The sequence below is a fragment of the Microtus oregoni genome, unplaced genomic scaffold (genome assembly GCF_018167655.1).
Source record: "Microtus oregoni isolate MIOR12 unplaced genomic scaffold, Mior012 000025F_ref0000491, whole genome shotgun sequence".
In the NCBI taxonomy this organism is placed as follows: Eukaryota; Metazoa; Chordata; class Mammalia; order Rodentia; family Cricetidae; genus Microtus; species Microtus oregoni.
In genome coordinates, this window is record NW_024543084.1 from 5,845,319 (window position 1) to 5,867,270 (window position 21,952).

At 34.7% G+C, this 21,952-nt stretch overlaps 1 protein-coding gene across 1 annotated transcript in view; it reads left to right on the forward strand.

Moving 5' to 3' along the window:
* Lrp1b (LDL receptor related protein 1B) overlaps window positions 1–21,952 on the forward strand; it is a 1,777,071-nt gene that overhangs the window by 1,746,445 nt on the left and 8,674 nt on the right. The window contains exon 87 of the mRNA XM_041674488.1: window positions 18,043–18,119. Within this exon, the coding sequence (XP_041530422.1) occupies window positions 18,043–18,119 (77 nt within the window). The remainder of the gene's footprint in view (window positions 1–18,042; window positions 18,120–21,952) is intronic.

The following is a 21,952-nucleotide window of genomic DNA, read 5'->3' on the forward strand; positions in this document are numbered from 1 at the left end:
TCAATTGGCCCTCATTGACACATGTGCTAAATAAACCTTCTCATCAGTTTCTTAAAGATCTCTTGAGGAATAGCTCATTCAGTTCTTAGCATCATATCATCTCAGACATTCATAAGTTTCAACGTGGAAATTCTTGGAATACTGATGTGGTTTTATTGACCTTATTAAGCTGTGTGAAACCTAGAGATGTGTGTGTGTGTGTGTGTGTGTGTGTGTGTGTGTGTGTACGCACTAGCGTGCGTGTGTGTATTCCTCAGTACTTAGGAATATTCTTGTCAAAAGAATATGGACTATGTTTTCAAATATATAATATTATCTGATGATTGTATTAGACTTAGAGTATGAAAAAATATAAACCAATTAAGTTTGTGGCTCTCTCAGAGTACATTATGTGCAGCTGGGTTACTAAATACTTAGGAGATTTAATATTTTTCCATCTCAGTTTGCTGATTTCCTAGAACAGACCACCTAAAGCCATTCTGATGTGGTCACTGTACTGAGTTTTGTTTTAACTGAGTAAAGGAATGATGCCCACGAGTGAATCCAATAAGCATCCTGTCCCCCTAGTTCTCAGAGGAATATACCATCAGGGTATATGTGAGGGAGGAAAGCATTCCTGGGAACATTTTATTTTATATTATTTTCAATGTATAAGATAAATTTAAACATATATGGCAAAAAGTCAGACGCTTTATTCAGTTGTATTTTACTGGAATTCTGCAGATGCTCTGTGGGGTTTAAAAGTCAGCGCTGTGACCAGAAAGAGAACCCTTGTGATCACTACTGTCAGAATGAGGGGATGTGCACTTTAACTGCGTTTAATGAGCCGAGATGCAAGTAGGTTTAACCTTCCACTTACTGCTGCGCTTCCTGTGACATCATTTCAGGCCACAGTTCATTGGTTTAAATCATGAGCATCCACATGCATTTCACAGTGTATACTTAATCTCGGGGCTCATCTCTGTCACATGTACTTAACCTATGCTTTGCTCACAGATCACTGTGTATGCCACAGACTGCTAGAGTGTGTAGTAATATCGCAGGTGATGAAAAAGCTACTCAGGCTTGCTCATAAAATTACAGATGCTAAAACAGGAGACTTTAATCCAAGGAGGACAGAAACAAGAGGTTTAAAGTCTGTAGCTACTACATTTCAGGCAATGATTTTTTAAGTTTGACTTTTTCTATTTCAAAAACTGATGGGATAATATACTATTTGTTTCCTTTACGTACATTGAAAACTGTATGACTTATTAGATTAAGAAAAAGTGCATGCCAATATATTTCAAGAAATTTAATTTCACTATAGTTTGCATCATTTTTCCTTCCTTTAGTTTGTGATGACTTGGGGGTAGTTCATGGAAAGTAAACACAGATTTTCTGCTTCCAGCATCTCCTCTATGCTCACTACAGTAGAAAGACCTATATTTGGTTCTTTCTTAATACTCAGTGTTAAAATCAGCAGCCTTGAAGGACACCTTTGTGTAGCCTCACTGGAGTCGTGGTCAGCCTATCCCAATAAAACTGTAAAGCAAGTCAGGCTAAAATTCTCGATTTCATTTCCAAAACTTGGCTATTTTTGTTACAATTAACTGCTGGGATTTTGAGGCAAAAGCTTGGACTTAAAAGATGTGGTTCTGAGGATGGCATTCCCTTTTAAATTCAAGAGGAACGTTTGGAAGTTTATGAGCCCTACAACAAAAGTTTTGCTGACACTTCAGGGGCAAAATGATGCTTGATCCTTGGGATACATCTGGAGGGAAGACTAGGTAGAAGAGCGAGTCACTATTATTCAAATTGACTGAGTTCAGGTGCTTCTTGGCCAAAAAACAATGAAGACTTATTTGAGGTTAGTTTTATCATCACTGAAATCTCTGTCCTAGATCCTAGCCTTGGTTTATTCTGTCAGTATTTCAGTGCTTTGGTGCAATGTCTGCACATCATAGCAGCTCTTGTTTCTTATTCATCAGAAAGAGTTACCAAGATAACTTCCTGTGCAAGGATTCCCTATGTCAGCAGAATATGAAAACTCATTCAAATGGCTATAGCACTCCACAGTAATCTTTATCTTTAAACAGATAGTACCAGGGATTGATAATCAGTGAAGCTGGTAAATGCAAAAGAAGAACACAGTGTTTACAAGACTTTAGAGAATGTCTTTATTTTTATGTAACATTATCTCTGTATCTATTTGTCTTTATGGAAGTCATGCCTGTACTTGGATTTTTCTAAGTCCTTCAATTTTGTTGGCAAGCAAAAGTAGTAATGATTATTATACAAACTTGAAACAGGTCATAAAAAGTATAGAGAAAATATATTATCATATGTTCATTAACCAAATATAAATAACCAATGAGTAAGACACTTGTTTAGACATATTAATAACCATAAAACTGAAAGAGAAGCACATTATATATTCTCCATATTTTATATGTACTCTTATGCTATTGTCTAACTGCTGTGCCTTATTCAGGATGACACACTGTGGTCACACACATCTGATCACCTGTGCATGATTATAGAATTTTATGTTCAATCCTTTAATCATCCAAATACATAATGCTAAAGAACATAAAATTCATTTTGATTCAGTGAGCATATTTGAAGAGAAAATAAAATTATCCCTTAATTGTTACAATAGAAATATTATCAGAGTATAGGGTGAAAGCAGGTGAATAAGGAATTATGTATGATTCAAAGTGGGATAATCAAAGGCCTATTTTGATGTCAGTAATATTTTGAAACAAAATTACAGGAGCATTAGAAGTAAGGAATAGGTGAAACACTGAGGAAAACAGAATTTATTGAAAATAAAATCAATGTAGAAGTGACAATGAAGGTTACTGAGGGCACGAGATCACTGGGAGAAGAGATATTGTGAACTTTTATTTATTTATTTATTTATTTATTAAAGATTTCTGCCTCCTCCCCGCCACGGCCTCCCATTTCCCTTCCCCTCCCCCGATCAAGTCCCCCTTCCTCCTCAGCCCAAAGAGCAATCAGAGTTCCCTGCCCTGTAGGAAGTCCAAGCACCACCCACCTCCATCTATGTCTAGTAAGGTGATTTTTGAGAGATATTTGCTGCCATGAAGATCAAGAAGAAAGACAAATTGGAGAAGTTTGTTCGTGAGCAATTTCCTGTGGACTAAAGAATCAAGAGTTGTTTCAGTCCCAGAAAGATTAAGCATTATATGTGGCTCATTACCTTGGACAAGGCAGCTATTAAGAGGGGTGTGTGAAGCCCCAATTGACACAAAATTCACACACAGCTGGGACCTTTAGGGTGAGGCAGTAAGGAATAAGAGAAGTTTTCTCCTCATTGTTTAGTTAGGAGCTCAATGAAGGAAGAATATAAGAATAGAGGAAAATAATTTCCATCGAGACTTTAAGCCATTAAGAAGTTTGTTCCCATTAACGTCCAGCTTTTAAGTAATATGATGGTAGACAAGTGAGATCAGGTTTTCTCTCATGCTCATGCCTCCTAGGAGGGAATTTCACAGTGTACGAAAACAGAAACGAAAAGGTCTTAGCTGTGTTTAGGGTATTTACAATTCTTATAGTTATAACATGTAAGTTTGTTTTAAAAACTTAATAGCACCTATAGTTATATGTAATAAAAAGTAATCCAACTAAAGGATTATACAGCTCCCACAGCATCTTCTTAGCAGCCGAATCTTTAGGTGCGGAGATGTGCTGGAAAGTGTGTTTCAGCCCCATCTTTAATGGTAGTGATTGGTATCTTTAGTGAAAATGATGTGTACTATTTCACCTAAAATCTTTATAGGAAACAAAGGCTGCTCTGAGAGTCTCAAGTGCTGCCTGCTTTTGTTTCAATGGAATATCATTTTTCCTTCTTCATGGAGAGTAATCCTATCTGAATTGTATAGGACTAACGCGCATGGTTGGAAAGTCAATAAAGTATTCAGATCTTATGAAGGTGACAGCCCAGTTTTTCCACCTAGAAATTTTATTGCTCTATCCTTCAATTTAGGGAACAGATTTGTTCGTTGAAAGCCTTCCCTTTTGTCTCTAGATGGCCATTTTCATTTATTACTTTGTGAGCAACAGAAAGAAAATGGCAAAGAAAAGCAAAGGAACAGAACAGTATATTTTTACACTTACTTGGTGGAAGTTTTGTCAGTTTTACAATAGGCCATTGAAAAATTTTAAACTGTATTTTAAAGTTTTTCATTATGCACTTCTGACAAAATATTAATAGAAAATTATATTTAAAATTTTATTTAATGTATATAAGTGTTTTATCTGCAAGTATGCCTGGGTGCCACATGCATAACTGGTATCTGCAGAGGCCATCAGAGGGTAGTGGATTCCCTGCATTTGTAGTAAAGATGTTATGAACCACCATGTGAATTTTGGGACTCAAACCCTGGTCCTCTGGAAGACCAGTTAGTGTTCTTAACTCCTGAACTATCTCTCCAACCACATAAATGAAAAAATACAGAACTCAATAACAAGTGGTCCATGCTTCCTAGAATCTAAGAATTTCCCATAGGATTAGTGACTCCTCACTTATGTCAGATCCAAGCTGTGTATGCACCGCGGACCTTCCTCCATGGTATGACTTTATAGCATTACTCATAGTTCTTTCAGTCATCCACAACCAAGAGATGCTTGGCTCTCCTCTGCTTCCTGTACTCCACTGGTACCCCACATGCACTTTGCTTTTCATACATAGCCCCTGAAGAAATAGCTGTATGCTACACCTCTGTCTTTGCTGAAGAGGTTCAATAAAACCAGTATCCCTCTATGGTTTTATCAGGTTAACTCTTCATGTCATACTGGTTCCAAATGACATGCCACTTCTTGTATGTGACAAGTAGATAGTAAAAATTGGTTCAATTATACTTAATGGAAACTTTTACAAAGAATTAAATTTAATGAGAAAAATATAAATTTTGCTTTTTGTCACTTTGAGCAGAAGCATAGTAACATTGTAGGAGTTAAAGGAGGCTTTCATTTTGATATTTGCTGTTCAATTTTCAGATGGAATTGTGTCAAGATATCAGAAAGTTCTAGGAAGGTAATCCTTGTTATAAGGTGGAAAAAATTAGACTATGTTGTTATCTCTCAGGGTCTATGTTCTGCAAGAGGAATAACTACACAAAATAACTAATTAAATTGATATTTAGTTGATATTCTCAACAAAATGCTGAAGGCATGCCCTGGTTGCTATAGTAACATAAAAGGAGGCATAAGTTGGAGAAATATTTGAGCAAAAATGAAGACAGCCTCAATGACTGAGGTAGTTTAAAATCAAGTCTTGTAGGAAAGAATATGGCAAAGGGGGATGGGAAGGAAGAGGGAGGGGATGAGGTAGAGGTGAGATGTTGAGGTGAGGTGAAAGAGTCCTGGACCCATGACTTATGATGAAGACATTTGATTGTCATGTTTCTTCAGTCAGCTATTTGGTGTAAATATCGCCAGCTAGGATTATGGACAACAGAGTCAGGAATAAATGGGGGAAAAAAGGCTTCCTATCTTCTGAGAATTCATGTGATGCAGGAGTAGACCCAAATATGTTGCTGTCTTTTACCATAAGGAACTGTAACTTTTAACATAGTCATTCTGATTCCAAAGTATCAGCCAGATTTTAGTTTCAGTGATCCCACCTGCAGCGTTAGAGAACAGGAGGTCATAATGTCAGCAGAAGCCTTGGGGACTTGTCTCTTTCCCAGATCTAGGGAAATGGAGTTCCTGCCTTACCTGGAGCACGGTACTGAGCCTCATGGGATCATCTTCAGCCTTGCAAATATATTTTTTGCCTTACTGAGATGTGCATTAAAATATGCCCCTTCTGCCTTTCCAATTGTGCTCTTTTGTAGTGGGTTAGTATAGGGAAGCTGTCTGTTGTTGGAGACTTCTCATTCGTTCCTGGCTGCTCAGTCCTGAAATAATTACACAGAAATTATATTAACTAAAACACTGGTTGGCCAATTGCTTAAGCGTATGGCTAGCTAGCTCTTACATCTTTATTTAACCCTTTTCCATGATTTTATATTTTACCATGAAGCTCGTGGTTTACCAGTAAGGTTCCATCTGTCAGGCGCCTTGCGTGTTTCTCCTCTTGAGGTTACTGGCTACCATCTCTCAGCATTCAGTTTAGTTTTTCTGCCAACTCTGTTCTGTCCTATCACAGGCAAAAGAAGTTTGTTTACTTGTTAACCAGTAGAAGCAACACATATACAGAAGGACTTTCCACATCAGCTCTCTCTAAAGATGAACATTTTACCTAAAAAAGGACTTGAAATTGAGGCTAGTCATTGAAGAGCAGTACGGACTATTTGTATACCAACCCAATTTGAACAATGAAGTCCTATTTCCTAAATCTTCTGAATGGAACTGACACTGAAGATGGGTCCTTCAAAAGAGGTGATCAAAGTAAATAGTTAGTGAATGTTGGCCTTAATCCACCCTAATCCAAAGAACTAGTTTTCATTAAAGAGTAGCAGGTCAGAAAGAATTTTCACAGTGGGAAAAGTTAGACACGAGATATTTGTCTATAAATCAAAGAAAATAGCTTCAGAAAAAAAGTTGCCCACACTTATGCCTTAAAGTTCTAGCCATCAGAACACTGACAAAACACATTTCTTTTAAACCTGTCCATTCTGTGACACTTTTGATTGGCTGCCTTGCCTGTAGACTCTCCTCAGACTGGCCAGTTTGCCGAGAATGTGATGCTTTCTATGTGAGGTCCAGACTTGTATGATTTCTTTTGGGTATACTTCCTTAGAAGTGTATCAAGACTTTCCTGATATACCTATCCCCGTGAAGTCTAAACAGAATTTTAAAATGAACTAACACCTTTTCCCGAGAACTATTCAGAAATTGTTAGGCACTGTGTGCTCATGGAAGGTTAGTTGCTGTGGAGAGCAAGGAGTTTGTCATTCTGTTGGGAACTCTTCCTTTTAGAATGTTACCCTCTGTTTCCTGAAAGATTTTGAGGATATTGAGTTTTAGGTCATCCAGAGTTGTACAGCCGCTCAATCTACTTCAGACAGCACAGTGAAATCTTCTAAATTCCAAATGCTCAAATATGCTCAGGATTGGAGTGTTTGTATAGCATATGTAAAAGCTTCTTTTGATACCCAGGACTTCAAAAATAAATAAATAAATAAATAAATAAAACGTATATCACGTACAAATATGTTAATACATGCCCATACACATGCAAAATAAACATACTTTTACATGCACAGAGAAAACTCTTAAAGAAAATAACTTAAAGTAGCAATGGTGGGTACATATTACTGAAATTTGGATATTGTTGATTTTTTAAATATAATTCTCTGAGTAATTTATATTCTTTTTAAAAACATGAAGAAAAATATATTCTGAAGGTATATTTGAATTTTATGGAAATGGAGAATCAAAAATATTTACTTTGAGTATTTTATTGCTTCTGAAACCAGATCTATTTAGATGCTCACTGTTTTGAAAATGGCAATGTGGCAAAATGCCAGAACACTTCCCGCATTGTGGTTTATTTCCTCCTGCCCAGGGGCAAGAATAGTTCCTACATAGTCAGAGAAATATATCACTATGAAGTTCTATGCTTTATTTTTACATTTCAAACAAAGCTAAAATTCCAACACCCACCCAAACCCCCAGTTTTTAACTAGGTGAAATGTATAGGCATTTGTGTTTGGAGCCATCAATTTCTACAAAATTCTATCCACGTATCTTGACATCACAGTTGTGTTCACAATTTCCACCACTGTCTGTTGTGGTCCATATTTTATGGGAAATGAACCCCTGTTGGGGTGGTCTGTGGACATGAAACATTTCTGTGAAATTGGCTTTTGAATCCTACCTGTAGTCCATGGCACCTTTAAATTTGTGTGTCTTATTCCTTTCCACAAAATAGTATATTCCTTCCCATAAAATATTTATGCCTGGGATTTAGTCATTAATTCCCAACCATTAACATGCATTCTCCATGTATCTTTTAATTCCTTTGCTATAGAGTTTAAGACTGAGTACCTGCATTTTATAATGTATAAATTTTCTCAGAGTCAGAAAAAATAGAATAATTATTTTATCATGCATTTGATCTACTTTATCCTCTTTGTTATTTTAGAACCATTGCTTTTCTGAATATTTGGTAGCTTTTATTGTATTCTATAATGTAAATTCTATATATTATCTTATGAAGAGAAGTTAATTTCACTCATTTTGTTTTGGCTTCTCTAAATGCCATTGTTGGTCATCCACTGTCTTGCTTTGGACCTCCTTTCTCTCTTTCTCTGTGGGATGTGAGAAAAGGGAACATTAGGAAGCCTTCTGACACTACCTGTACAAAGAGATGAGGGAGGGTGTGAAGGAAGGATATTGTCTTAGTCACTTCTCTGTTGCTCTAAGGGACACCATGACCAAGGTAACTCTTCTAAAAGAAAGCATTTAAATAGAGACTTGCTTACAGTATTATATTAGTCAGTGATCAGTATGGTGGGTATCATGTTGGCAAGCACGGTTCTGGCTACTACTCCAGCAATAGTTGAGAGCTACATTCAGATTCACAGACAAACAGAGGACTTTGAAACCTCAAATTCCACTTCAGTGACACACTTCTTCCATCATGGTAATACCTACTACCATAAGGTCACATCTCCTAATTTTTCTAATCTTTCTCAAATAGTGTCATTTCCTGATGAGATTATAGGTGTCATTTTTATTCAAACGGCCAAAGATATTTACAATTTAGAGGATTATCAAGTAAATGGTGAATAATATTAAAGTATTAATTAAATTTTATCAACTTACATTCTGAGTTATGTGTTTGAAATGGGTTCCATAGATAGGAGAGGTGATATTGAAGATCCAGATTATCACCGTGGTTTTGAAAGATCTTGCTGACAGGAGGATGTAGTAGAACAGCAGATTTCAACCTGTGTGTGATGACTCCTTTGAGGCTCTAATGCCTGTTGCACTGGTATCACCTAAGACCATTGAAGAACACAGATACTTACATTATGATTTCTGACAATAGCAAAATTGGAATTATGAAGTAAAAATGAAAATAATTATGTGGTTTCACAAGATAAGGGACTATAAAATTGTCATATCATTAGGAAGATTGAAAACCACTGTACTAAGAAAAGGCATGAGTTTCTAAAATGTATTAATAATGACTCCTAATTTTTAATTTAAAAGAAGACAAAGAATTTTCAAGTTAAAAATGACTTGGATTTCCTAGTAAATAGTACAAAAACAGAACGCGAGACCTTTCTTGTTGAGACAGCAGCTGTGTTCAATTTTATCCTCCTATATCTCTTAATGTCTTCATATGAATATACTGCTTTGGTCAATTTCCTGAGAATTTTGTGAAGATTAAAAAGATTATTTATATAAATCACATAGAATATTATTTTTTCCAAGTCGTGACAAACTTTAAAAATTAAGTTTAATAATTAATAAAAATAAATGTAAAAATATTATTTTGACTAGATTTAAAATGATCAGAAACTGATAGAAAAGCTAGCTCTCTGAAGTCTGCAAACTGAAGGGAAATGCAGTGAGAATTTCGCAGTGAAAAGAATGTGCTTGCTATTGAGAGAAAAATGTAATGACATAAGAAGCCAATCAATTTTCGGTGTGGTGACCTTGACAGAAATGGCCACAGGGAGAGCAGAGAAAGAAATGACAAGATGGAAGCCTCTTGTGACCCTGAAAAACAAGGCAGGAATTGGTTTTAGGAAAAGAGCCAAAATAGCCAGTGAAAGTTTATGACTCCCCAACATGAGCTTGTGGGAAACTGAGGGCCAGCACCACAGCAGTCGGTGATGAGCGCCCTCCTCTCGTATGGATTTGCAATTGTTCTAATGTATTGATCATTTTAGAAACACAAGATTATTTTCCAACTCCTTAGGGGAAAAAAAAAACAATTGGACTTACAGACGATGTTTGAGAAATTGTGACTAAGGTTTTAGAAGTAAGATAAGGCTCTGTTTCATGTTTTTTTTTTTTTTTTTTTTTTTTTTTTTTTTTTTTTTTTTTTTAGTAGAAATTATTCCTCTGTATTTCCAGGCCTGGTTATGGCCTGACTTCCAGCTTCCATAACCTGGACTGTGGAGGTCTGTCCTTAAGGAGGAGCAGAGCTGCTTACTGCAGACCAGGGCTCTCTAGAGAAGAGCCATGAAAAGTCCAAGAGAGTTTCAGAGTGATTCCAAAAAAAACTCAGATTTCCAGGATGATGTTGTGAGGGAGAACTCTAGTAGTCTGTGGTATACACACTTCAGTCAGATCATTGCATGCTACTGATGCCTCTTGGAGTACTTTCAAAGCATCACGTATGATGTATGCATGTTGTTTGGAACTGTAAAACCCAGGACAGCCTGCCACATCAGTATCTTTTCAATCCCAGGAACAGTTTGTAATTTGTTCTAGTTTTGGTCATGCTCTTCAAGCTGTCCGGAATAGATACCACATGAGTCACATTTACCTGCCCAATGTTAAGATTGTACCCTGAGAAGATAGTGACCCTGTTTACTAAGTAGATATCAGTGTACTGATAATAGATACCTTTATGTATTACTTATTTTCAAAGAATAAAAGATAGAATTTTTCAAGTTTTCATATTAATTTTTTATCTGTCCCCTTTCCTCCAACCAAATCTAATCCCTTAGGCTCATTTTGAGCTCTGTTTCAAACCACATGCAGCTACCTCTACAGGATCACATAGACCTCCTCCCCCTTTCTTGCCATAAATCATCCCATTATCTCTGAACCCAACACCAGTCCACACTCCCTGCAAACTCACCAGCTATGCTGGCTAAGGAATCAGGTAGGCTAGCCACATGTACTCCAGTCTCTCCCCTTCCCTCCAAATCCAGTGCTCATTTATAACCCCCAGCTCCATAGCAGACCACCTACTGCGACCTCCCATTCTTCCCCAGCCATCTCCAGTGTATCTTCCTCTCATTTGAAAAGACACACTGACAAGCAAGCACTTGGAAAGATAGACGTTTTTAACCTGCTGTAGAATTAAAACGTCTTTACAAGTACAGAAATGTTACATTAGCCCAATAATGCATAAAATTATTTTTATGTGTCAGTCAGAATATATTTAAATTTTTGTTTTAAATGTGTGAGTGTTTTACCTGTCTGCATGTATGGGCATCGTGCATAATGGTACCTGCACAGGCCAGAAGAGGTCATCAGAACTTCAGCTACAGATGGTTGTGTGCCTGCCATGAGAGGCCTTGTAACTGATCCCAAAGAGTAGAAAGTGCTCTTTACAGCTGAGCTGTATCTCTAGCCATATAAAATAATTTAAATGTAAAAATTTATATCACATATGGATCCATATGTAGGCTGAGTGTGCTCCCTTTATTTATTTTGATGTGGTAACATTTTCTTGGATTTTAATATAATGTGTGTCAGAATAAAGAAACAAAACCAATACAGGCATTTGTGTAACTGTTATTTATCTATTCACCTCTTACTGTATACTAATGTACTTTTCTTAGCTATCTACTATTTTAACAATCCAAAGTTTCATAAGTTTATAACAATTATGTTTTATTTCCTGCATATATTTTATAATTGAACAAAAGGATAAAGTTGCGTTAAACTACCTTTACTTTATAGTACTTGACTCCACAGTATCTTCGTGCAGTTCTAATGAAAGACTGATTCTTATGCTTGACCAACCACATTAGTTTAAAGAGAAAATATCTTAATATTAATCATACAGAAAAAGTTTACTTCTACTTCCTACTACAAAGATAGTAGTAGAAAGGGTCATCCCATTAAAGCATGAGAGAAATGTAAGTCTATGACTTTTTCTACTGAAAATACAAATCAAAAATCACAATCATAATATTATAATAAGATTATACCAACACAGTAAATATTAATGTGATTATATTAATACTCATAGGCTGATATAATCTGTACATTTAATATTCTAATCAGTCATAATATTACTCATATTGAAACAGATAACATTCAAGCTTGTTAGTCTTAATGTTTTAAGAAACCTAAAGTATTTATGTTTTAGAATGTTTAATTGGCTTTGAAAGGGAGCAAAAGAAGTAGAAAGGAAGGAGCTAATTGAAAGGGAGAAAGAAGGATGTGAATGACAGAGGGTAACTATGTAACATGTAAGTTTATCTGAAAGAAAGTAGTTAGAGCTACAGTTGGGCTGTTTTTGTGGGATCATTTGATTTAGCAGGGAAGATGCTTGATCCCTCATGAAAGGTGAGACTGTAACAGGATGAACTAGGGACCAAGATTTCAGTCCTAAATTTTATGCGTGTCCTACTAGCAGTTTTGAATTTCAGAGTTAATTGGGAGAATTACAGTACACTTCATTGTAAATTCAAGAGCCTCCTGATAGGATGCTTGATACCTTGTCTGAAAAAAAAAAAGACACATATTTATGGCACACTGGAATCTCCCTGAAGTTTCAGGTTGATATGAGAAAGAATACTGATACTCACCATACTTTAGGACAGAGAATCAAGCATTAAGAAGTGGTGCAGAAATTCTTGCAATTTTACTTTTTAAAATGTGTTTTTTAGTATCCTGAAACTTTATTAAAAACCCGATACTGTCTTAAGCAAGAAATAATAAATAGAAGCGTTTTTCCTAATGCATTGAGCTATAATTAGGTTTTGTAGTTTTGAAAGTACCATAAAATAACCTCACAATGCTCCTATTACTTATTGTGCTTGGTTGGAAGCAGTACTGGACTATGTAGTTTTTCATTTCAAATGATGGGTAGGTTTCGACTCCTAGGGATAATATGGAAGTTGGACACAGATGCAATGTTATAGGATCTGCATAGTGCCCAGAATGCTTCAAAACACCTGTCTCAAACAATTCTGCCTTACACATCTGAATGGCTGGAACCATAAATGTAGTAATGTGCCCAACTATAGAATAGCACTCAATGACAACATCGATCGAGGACAGGGCATAAAATTCAGAAAATGATAATGAAAACTGAGGCAAAATTTCAAATTAAAGAAGAGGGAATTTTGATAACATAGTATTAAATTTAAGAATTCTTATGGATACATGAGACAATTTTTCTTATAAAGGCCATGAAACATTGAGAGATGCAAAAGGGCTTTGACAGAAATTGAGCTGAATAAACATCTAACTACCTAAAACTGCAGGCAATGATTGTTCATTTTGAAGTACTAAATCTTGAGCATAGAGTTAGCAGAGGTGTTAGGAACAACACAGAGGAAAGATAGAAAGTGGGACTGTGCTAATGCTGGTTTCTAAGGTTCAGAACCAAATAGATTTAGAAAACTAATGATTTAAATATCTTTCAAATGACATAATTTGAATAAATTTTGCTGTATAAAAATATGGTTGTACAAATTTGGTAATGTGTTTCTAGTTTTATTAAGTGAGATTTAAGAGTACTGAAACCAATATAGTGCATGTGTAACTTCTTTTATTTATTTATTTATTTATTGAAAAGAAAAAAAAATTCTGCCTCCTCTCAGCCTCCCATTTCCCTCCCCCTCCTCCCGTCCCTCTCCCCCTCCTCCCGCCCCTCTCCCCCTCCCCCCACTTTTCTCCTCCTCCCTCTCCAGTCTGCTTCTTTAATTGATATGTAGAGAAAAATAGCTTATGTTAAGATATGTTTTTCCGTTCTGAATGTGTCTATCATTGTGTTTAAAAATGAAAATTCCACACATTCAGTCAGGAGAAATACAGTTTCAATTGCTTTAAGGTTCACCTTTGAATTTCACTGTGGCCAGAAGAATTCCATGACCTTTAAATTTGATGAAAATAAAAAAAAACATTTATTAATCTAGTTATTTTGTTTTGAATTTCTCCCAAAGTAAATAACTCTGGACCACATTTCTGCAAAAATGACAGGACCGGATCATATGGAATTATTATTGTTATTATTATGAAGATCATACCTGAAAAATTGAATATATTCTCAGTAGTACACACAATAGTACATACCTAATCTTAATTCTCATTACAAAAATATCTCTCTTTTACTACTTTGAAATTGTGCCTATTATAACAATTTAATTATAGGTAATATCTGTAATATTAAGTATTAGCTTCCAGTTTGAAGATCTTTTATTTTATATACACAAGTTTGCTTTGACCTAGCAGTGTTCGTTATGTGTTATGTTATGCTCTATTACTGTTACTAAGTTACTAACCAGAGAGTTAACTAAACTAAAACAGTATAACCAGACAATATTTGTATAAATTATAATGCCCTGATAAACTCAAAAATTATTTTTATATGGCAATATCCAGTAGAGAAGTAATTTTTAAAACTGAAGAAATCAATTTTTGTTTTTTTGCTAGATACTTTGTAAAAAAACTAATAATAATGTAGCTTACTTTAAGTCGTCATGTTGGGCTTGTACATTATTTTTCTGAGTCTAACAACGAAAAATGATTAAGTGAAGCATGCTACAATAATATACTCTGTGGACCTATAGTAATTATATTTATTTAAGTTGGTTATGTATTACTTCTCTCAGTTTAACATTGATAGTAAATGGATCTGCAATAATAATTACAAGATACTCAATGGGTTCTCTGACTTGTAGAAATCCAGATTCTGAAGTTTTAGGAAAAGTTCAGTTTTATGATTATTCTAATTTAGGACATTTTAGAAATTTCACAAAGAGGATTTTGCGCTTATGGTTTACAAATGCAAAAGAATAACCTTAAGAGATTAATGCAAAATTTGTAACTCTCAAAAGTTGAAGTTCTATGGAAGAAGTATTGTCAAGAATAGTTAAATCAGAAACCCTCTAATAAGCAACTCATAGGTGCATAAAATGATGAGAATGATTATGATGGAAAGATGGATGTGTGCATATTATTTTTTTGCTGAATATAGAAGAATCCACTTATCTCTCCTGTCTCCAACCCAAAAATATTTCATTAAAATTTCTGAAGTTTTAATCAATAATCTATAATTATATAATGTTAATATGAAATATGAACTCCTCTATGCTTAATGATTGTGTGCTCTGGTAAATAGACTTAAGATAGTTTTTCAGTGAATGATATGCAGGTGTTTGTGATGGTGAGTCTGACTGGTAGGTGTTTATGAACAGAGGTAGAAGTGAGCTGTAGTAGTGTGGATTCAAAGAGGGCTACAGCATGGATGACAAATTTTGCTTTATGAATAAAGAAAAGGAGAAAGAGATGCCAGAGAAATTGTAGCAGGTGTGATTATGCAAATAATTCAGTGAGCAACTGGACAGGAAATTTTGATGATTTGCATATTCCTTTCCTTCAGTGCTGGGTCGGTAATGGCCTTGATCATTGCATTCTACTTAGAAATGAAGACTTATTAAAATCTATAAAAATGGTTTTAAAATGCTTGGTTTTAAATCACCGACTGGAAGAGAAACTTCTGGAGCAGCAAATGTCTTAGGCTGTAATTTTGTAATGTAGGAAACAAGAATAGTGATTTCTATTTGATTTAATATCTCAAAGAGATTATCTTCAAGTTTGGAACAAAGGGAGACAGTGAAACATAACCTATTTTATCTTTGACTGTAAAACATTGCTTTGTAAGAAATATAGGGAAAATTATAAGGTTGTCATCACTGATTAAGATGTATTACTCTTAAAAATAATTACTTTGTGCAATTTCTGAGAGCTAACCCCACATAAAATAAGTCAGATATTCCTTAACTTAAATGTACTCCACCATTTAAAAGAAATAAATTTTAAGAACTTGGGCACATGACTTCCTTCCCTGAAATAAGTATGAAACTTCATGGCATGAGTAAATTAGAATATTAGACTTTACTGTTAACAAATACCACCTGACCCTACTTAAAGAAGTGAAGGATTCTCATAAGTTCCTACTGCTCTTATCTCCATAGTCTGTTTTACACTCACTGCTGGCCTTCCTCTCTAAAGCATGTTTTCCTAGCAACATGAATTATATAAGATACACTGTGTTCATGTCAGGACTGAATCTGCCAATTAGCATTTGATTTCTCAGGTAATTTTACTTTAATCATTTCAGTCATTTCAGTATAATGATGACCTCAGAGATTTTTATCTCAAGAACAGTGGTTTTCAACATTCCTAATTATTCCACCCTTCAGTCCATTTCCTCATATTGTGGGGACCCCCAAGTATAAAATTAATTTCATTGCAATTTAATAGCTGTAATTTTTCTACTGTTCTGAACTTTAATGTAAATATGTGGTATCCAGGAGATCTGATGTGAGACCCCTGTGAAAGGGTCGCCCAACCTTTCAAAGGGTCACAACCCACAGATGGAGAATTGCTGCTTTAGAAGGACCATAAAATATAGTGAATGTTATTCTCATATTTTAAGATGAACCTTAGTTTGCTTTTTAAAATAAGGCGGCATAAAGAATAGATAGATCTCAAAAGTTTGGAAAACGATTCAATATAGCTGCACACATTAATGTGTACATATCAGTGTTACAATGAAGGGTATAATCAGTACAAATTTGACATTGAAGAATTCAAAACACTCTCAATGCTCAAGTGGCAAAATAAGACAGATGTAAAGTTACAAAAATGAAAAGAACTTTGCAGCAATTAGATTTTGCTTGAATAACATGTTTTAAAACAGTCCCAAGCATATTATTTTGAGTTATCTGTGGACTGTGTTGAGAATTGGAAACCATGAATAGCTGAAAGTTTTTCTAGGTCAAATATCTATTGAACCACAAATGAGAAACAATGACATCTTACACAAACATTTCATTCGTTGTTCATTTTACCCCAAATTTAAATGCTCATTGCATGACTGTTATTCAATCATATAAAATGATCCATAGACATAGATTTTAACCTATCTGCTTCAATTATTTACATTTAACGTAGTCCTATCACAAATGCTATGTATAGAAAAATTAATCTTCGTGTAAGCCTTTTATGAGGTTCCAACACAAAGCTTAGTAAATGCTTGAATCATCACGTAAATAATATTAATTTTCATTTCAAACATGTTTCATACTTTTAATTCAACATTATCATTAAAAATCAAATAACTATATGCTTCAAAGTAATCAATACTGCTTCTTTTTTGGAGTATCCTGTACTTGGTTTGACATTGGCTTTTGTTTGTGGCTAGAATTCTTTGTTATGGTGATTTTATGGAATGTAACCAAGTTTTATGAGAGTCAATACTGTTTTTGCAAATATCGGAAGTAATGTACATGGTGTGATTGAAGCCTAGCTTGGAAAAAAAAAACATTATTTATATGAATTAATTGGGACAGAAATCTTGTATTGCATCTGTGTGCTGCACATTGCATTGAGAGAGATGTACTTGGAATGGCCCTGGAAGCTTTTATTGTATGTTGTACAACTATTCTAATATGATGATATTTGAAAGACATTTTAAGTAAGAAGTGATATCAAAAAAATATTGTTTCTGTTTAGTTTGATGCTGAAAGACTCTCAACAGGCATTTCTGTTAGCCAGTTAGCATTGGTCACACAAGGGAAAACAGCTCACATTCATTTGTTGGCATCAGCCAGTTAGATATTTCTGCTTTGTCTTAACAGATTTTCAGCAAATCTACCCCTTATTCCCCTTTAGGCTTACAACAACACTGGTGTGGTATCAATATAGGGAAACAACTTCTCTTTATGAAATCTTGAGTGTATTCATTTAGCTCCTATTAGTACACATATCATTTAACAAAGGAAAGTGTTGTCTTTTCCTATCTCTTATTACTTTAATATTTCTATACCTAGTTGTTACTTACACCTTGGACTTTAAAAGAACAAACTGCAGAACCTTAATTTAAAAAAAAAGGTTTTCTGTTATATGCACATTAGATATTAGTTGAGTAGCTGCTTATTTTTTTTCTTTTACATATCTCAACAAATGTTATTCAGTTGAAATTGCATGAAGCATACAAAAAATGTGAAACTAGTCAGAAAGTTCTTGTGGTCAATCTGTAACGATTGGCTCTTCTTTCAAAACTTAAGTTTTATTTGAAGTTTCTATATTGCTGGACGGTGTTTTGTGCTATTTACTCACTTTTTGGTGGTTTTGTTTTTGTTTGAATCTTTCCAGATGCTCCACTAATTGGTCAGGAACACAGTGTGAGAGACCAGCTCCAAAGAGCAGCAAGTCTGAGCACATCAGCACAAGTAAGTGGTACAGGATATTGTTTTTGTATAGAAACTATAGAAGCCATTTCATCTTCTTTTGTGTAGTCATCGAGTTATGTGAGACTATAAGGGATAAAATTAAGAATCTCATGTAATTAGAGAAAAGTGTAGTCTTGATACCTTTGTGGTACTGTTGAAAATGAAATCTTATTGGTAAGACTATAAAGAAGTAAATTATGAACCAAATTTTGTAAGAGGTACAATCTGTTTAAAGCTTGATATGTGTATATGTACTAAGTACATATATTAGTATGTAGTATTATATATGTATCATCTGTTGATTATAACACTGAAGTTTCAAGGCAGGTCTACCTCAATCAACATTGTGTGTTATTCTCTGTTCTGCTTACAAGTTGTAAAAATTTTTAAAATAAGTCATAAAAGTGTCTTCAGAACTTGAACTAAAACCACAAAACATAGAGGGAAGTTGAAATGATATTTGACTTTGAAACCACAAAGCCATCCTTGTGACATACTTCCTCCAGCTAGGGCACATATACCAAACCTACACAAAATGCCACCAACTAAAGATCAAGTGTTCAAACATCTGAGCCTCATTTGGGCTGTTTTCATTGAAATCACCACATTCAGCAGCATAAAACTTGACCTGGTTAGGAACGTGGTACCTTCCTTTTACAGCTCTTGCCTCTACATGGAGATCTGCTCTCTAATTCATGCATAGCTTTCATATTCATCTCCAAGTAGCACTACAGGAATCTTCTGGGGCTTGATGCTTCAAATGCCAAGACAACAGCTTGAGTAATTATGCAGAACTTTGATTCTGGTACTTTGTGCTCAGATTCTGCTTGAAAAGCTACCCTGTCTTGTTTAAATAGTTTCAAACTCAGAATAAAAGAAGTCGTTTCATATTCCTATTTTAAATTCACATAAAATTTTAGAGAAAGTGATGCTCAAATTTTGAGTTGTGCTATTTATAGTGTGTGCCAAAATTAAGATAAAATATACTCAGTATTTTGTGAGGGCAATATTGGAAAGTTCATGTCTTTACTGTAGCAAGAGGCCCATCACTTTAGCTCTTTTCTGAATCACCCTTATTTATTTCATGCCATCTGTTCTAATTCAGAACACAAAATATCTGATTACATGATACTAAGACTCTGAAATGTGCAAATATTACTGATATGAAGATGTCTTCCTTCCAGTTCTCCCAAAGCCATGATATACAGAACCAACACTAAATCTCAATCACTGTAGTACACCCTATGAATGGGGCAAAGAGTAAGATTGGTGGCTGTGTGAAGACGTGAAGCTTAAGCTCTACTAGGATACACAAGACTTAAAACAATATGTGAGCATATATGCTATAAACAATTAAGAGATTTGGTGATTTCTCTGACTTGGCCCCATTTCCACAGAGAAATCACCAAATCTCTTAATGAATTTCAAGGGGAGGGAACAGAGTGAAACTGGCCTGTAATGAATGGCATACTCCTACAGCAATTCACAATATCTTTTGAGAGTGCATCCTAATCTTGTTATATAAAGATGTTTTATCTCTATAACCATGTACTAAAATGTAGAATATCTTTTAACATGCCAAAATGGCCTAATTTATGCTATTATTTTATTTTTTTTTTAGTTTTAATACAACTTCAATCCGTGAGAAAGATGTTGTTTTCTTAGGTGACACAATGTGTACCAGTAATCCCAGAAGTCTTGATGCAGAGTCAGAAGAATTGCTAGGAGATTGAAAGCCACCTGGGCTACATAGCTTGAGGTCATCCTAAAGTGTATAGTGAGATAATGTTTTGATTATAAGTATATAAATAAACTCTTCCCTCTACATTTATGATGCTAAACTTTTTTACATCAGTCTGTGTTTCTTGAGTCAACTCAAACTTCCTTTTGTGACACTTCTGCTTTCATTCTTTCTTGATAACTCTGTAGCTGCTACTTTTTACTAGGTATTTCCTGTGACTGTATACAGTGCCCTTTTCTCTAGATTTAGCATCTTTGACAAATCCCCTTTGCCTGACTTCAGTTATCAATCCTGTGCTAATTTGATACTCCTAGCTTCTTTCTCTATTCTTCTGAGTCTGAGATTTACACCCTATACTCCTCAAGAATCTCAAGTTCAATATACACCCAGATTTTCCTCATTTTTCTCCACCCAACTGACATTTTAGATGGCTGCAAAATTAACTTAAACCCCTGAACAGCACAAGATACCCGGCATTCTTTCTCTTAAGTTGGACCAAACAATGCATTCATAGCATGTTTCTTCCTAATTTTTCAGTGTTACCTCTTTTTTTCTGCAGTAGTATAAATTTCTAGCTTATTCATATATTTCACACATGCCTTTCTAACAATCTGATTACTTGTATGTCACATGTCCTCCCAACTGTCCATTCTTCTCTTCATTCTGGTGGTTAGTTACTGCTTAATTTTAATCCCTTGGTTTTTGTACTCTCTTATAGTTGAAGAGAACCTATTCTTCAGTTCTCAATGGCTAATTCTTAGGAGGCTCAGGCTGGCTGGAAATTCATTCTTTATGTCACTAAAACAAAGTCTAGTTTCTTTAAGGTAGTATTTTAGATGCCATGATTTTATTGTTGTAGTTGTTATTGTTGTTCTGAGACAGGAACTCTGGGCATCTCTGGATATTCTGGAACTGAACCTGGCCTCACAATCTTAGAGGTCTAACTGTCTATGCTATGCTTGGATTAAAAATATTCACAACTATGACCATAAGATGCCATGTTTAATGAACCCGTTTGTTTCATTATCAAATATATGTCAAGTGCCATGAGAGAAAGTGCATGCATAACCATAAAGGAAAGATAAAATTCATGTTAAGATGTATTTGTTAAATGATAATTGGACATTTGGGCATCAGGTAATCTAATATAGAAACTATATTATTTATAGAGAATGGAGAAGTAAGAACTTTGCCCTCAAAAAGGGGATGTACAAATCTATTGTAAAATGTGTAAAATATGGGCATACAGAGGATTATAAAGCAACCATTTACAGGCAACACTTTCTACATTATCAAGATAGTGCTGACTACACAAATATGAGATGATAAAAGATAACATGTGTTTTATGTCTGAATAACCTGAGACATTTTGTCTAAGCCAACCTTGTTGGTGTATTTTGAGAAGTTGCTTGACTCAGTGTCCGTGGCTTCAAGTGAGTTGTAGGCCTGCCTCTTCCAGGGAAGAATAAGTCTCCATAACCACATTACAAATAAAGACTTGTTTTGTTCTTAATGGCATCACTAATCTAGTTCCCTCTGCTTTCTTACACTTTCAATCATTTTACAGGACCCACTTATCATCTCTTACCAAAAAAAAATCATTTTGATAGATTAGAATCTTTCATGCTAAAAGTATATTTACTGATTAGCACACTACCATGAAACTTAGTTGTTTTTTTTTTTTACTGTAAATACATTTTTTAATACAATATATTCTGACTGTGGATTCTTCTTCTCCAAATCCTCCCAGTTCCTCCCCAATTTTGTACATACCCAAATCCATACCGTTTCTTTCTCATTAGGATGCAAACAGTAAGCTTAAAAATAACAGAAAAAAAGCTTAGGTAAAATAAAATCAAACAAACCAGAAAAGGACAAAAGAAACAGAAGAAAAAGATTCAAACAAAAAGCTCTTGATTGGCTATATATTTTAGAATTTTTAAAAAATTTATAATATTAGTTTCTTTTATTAGTGTTTTAAAAATAAAAACAAAATGCTATTATTTATTATTTATCACGAACACTAAACATTATTGTAGTTACCTTGATTGGTTTCATAAACATACCAGATGTCTGGGCTCTTACACAGAGT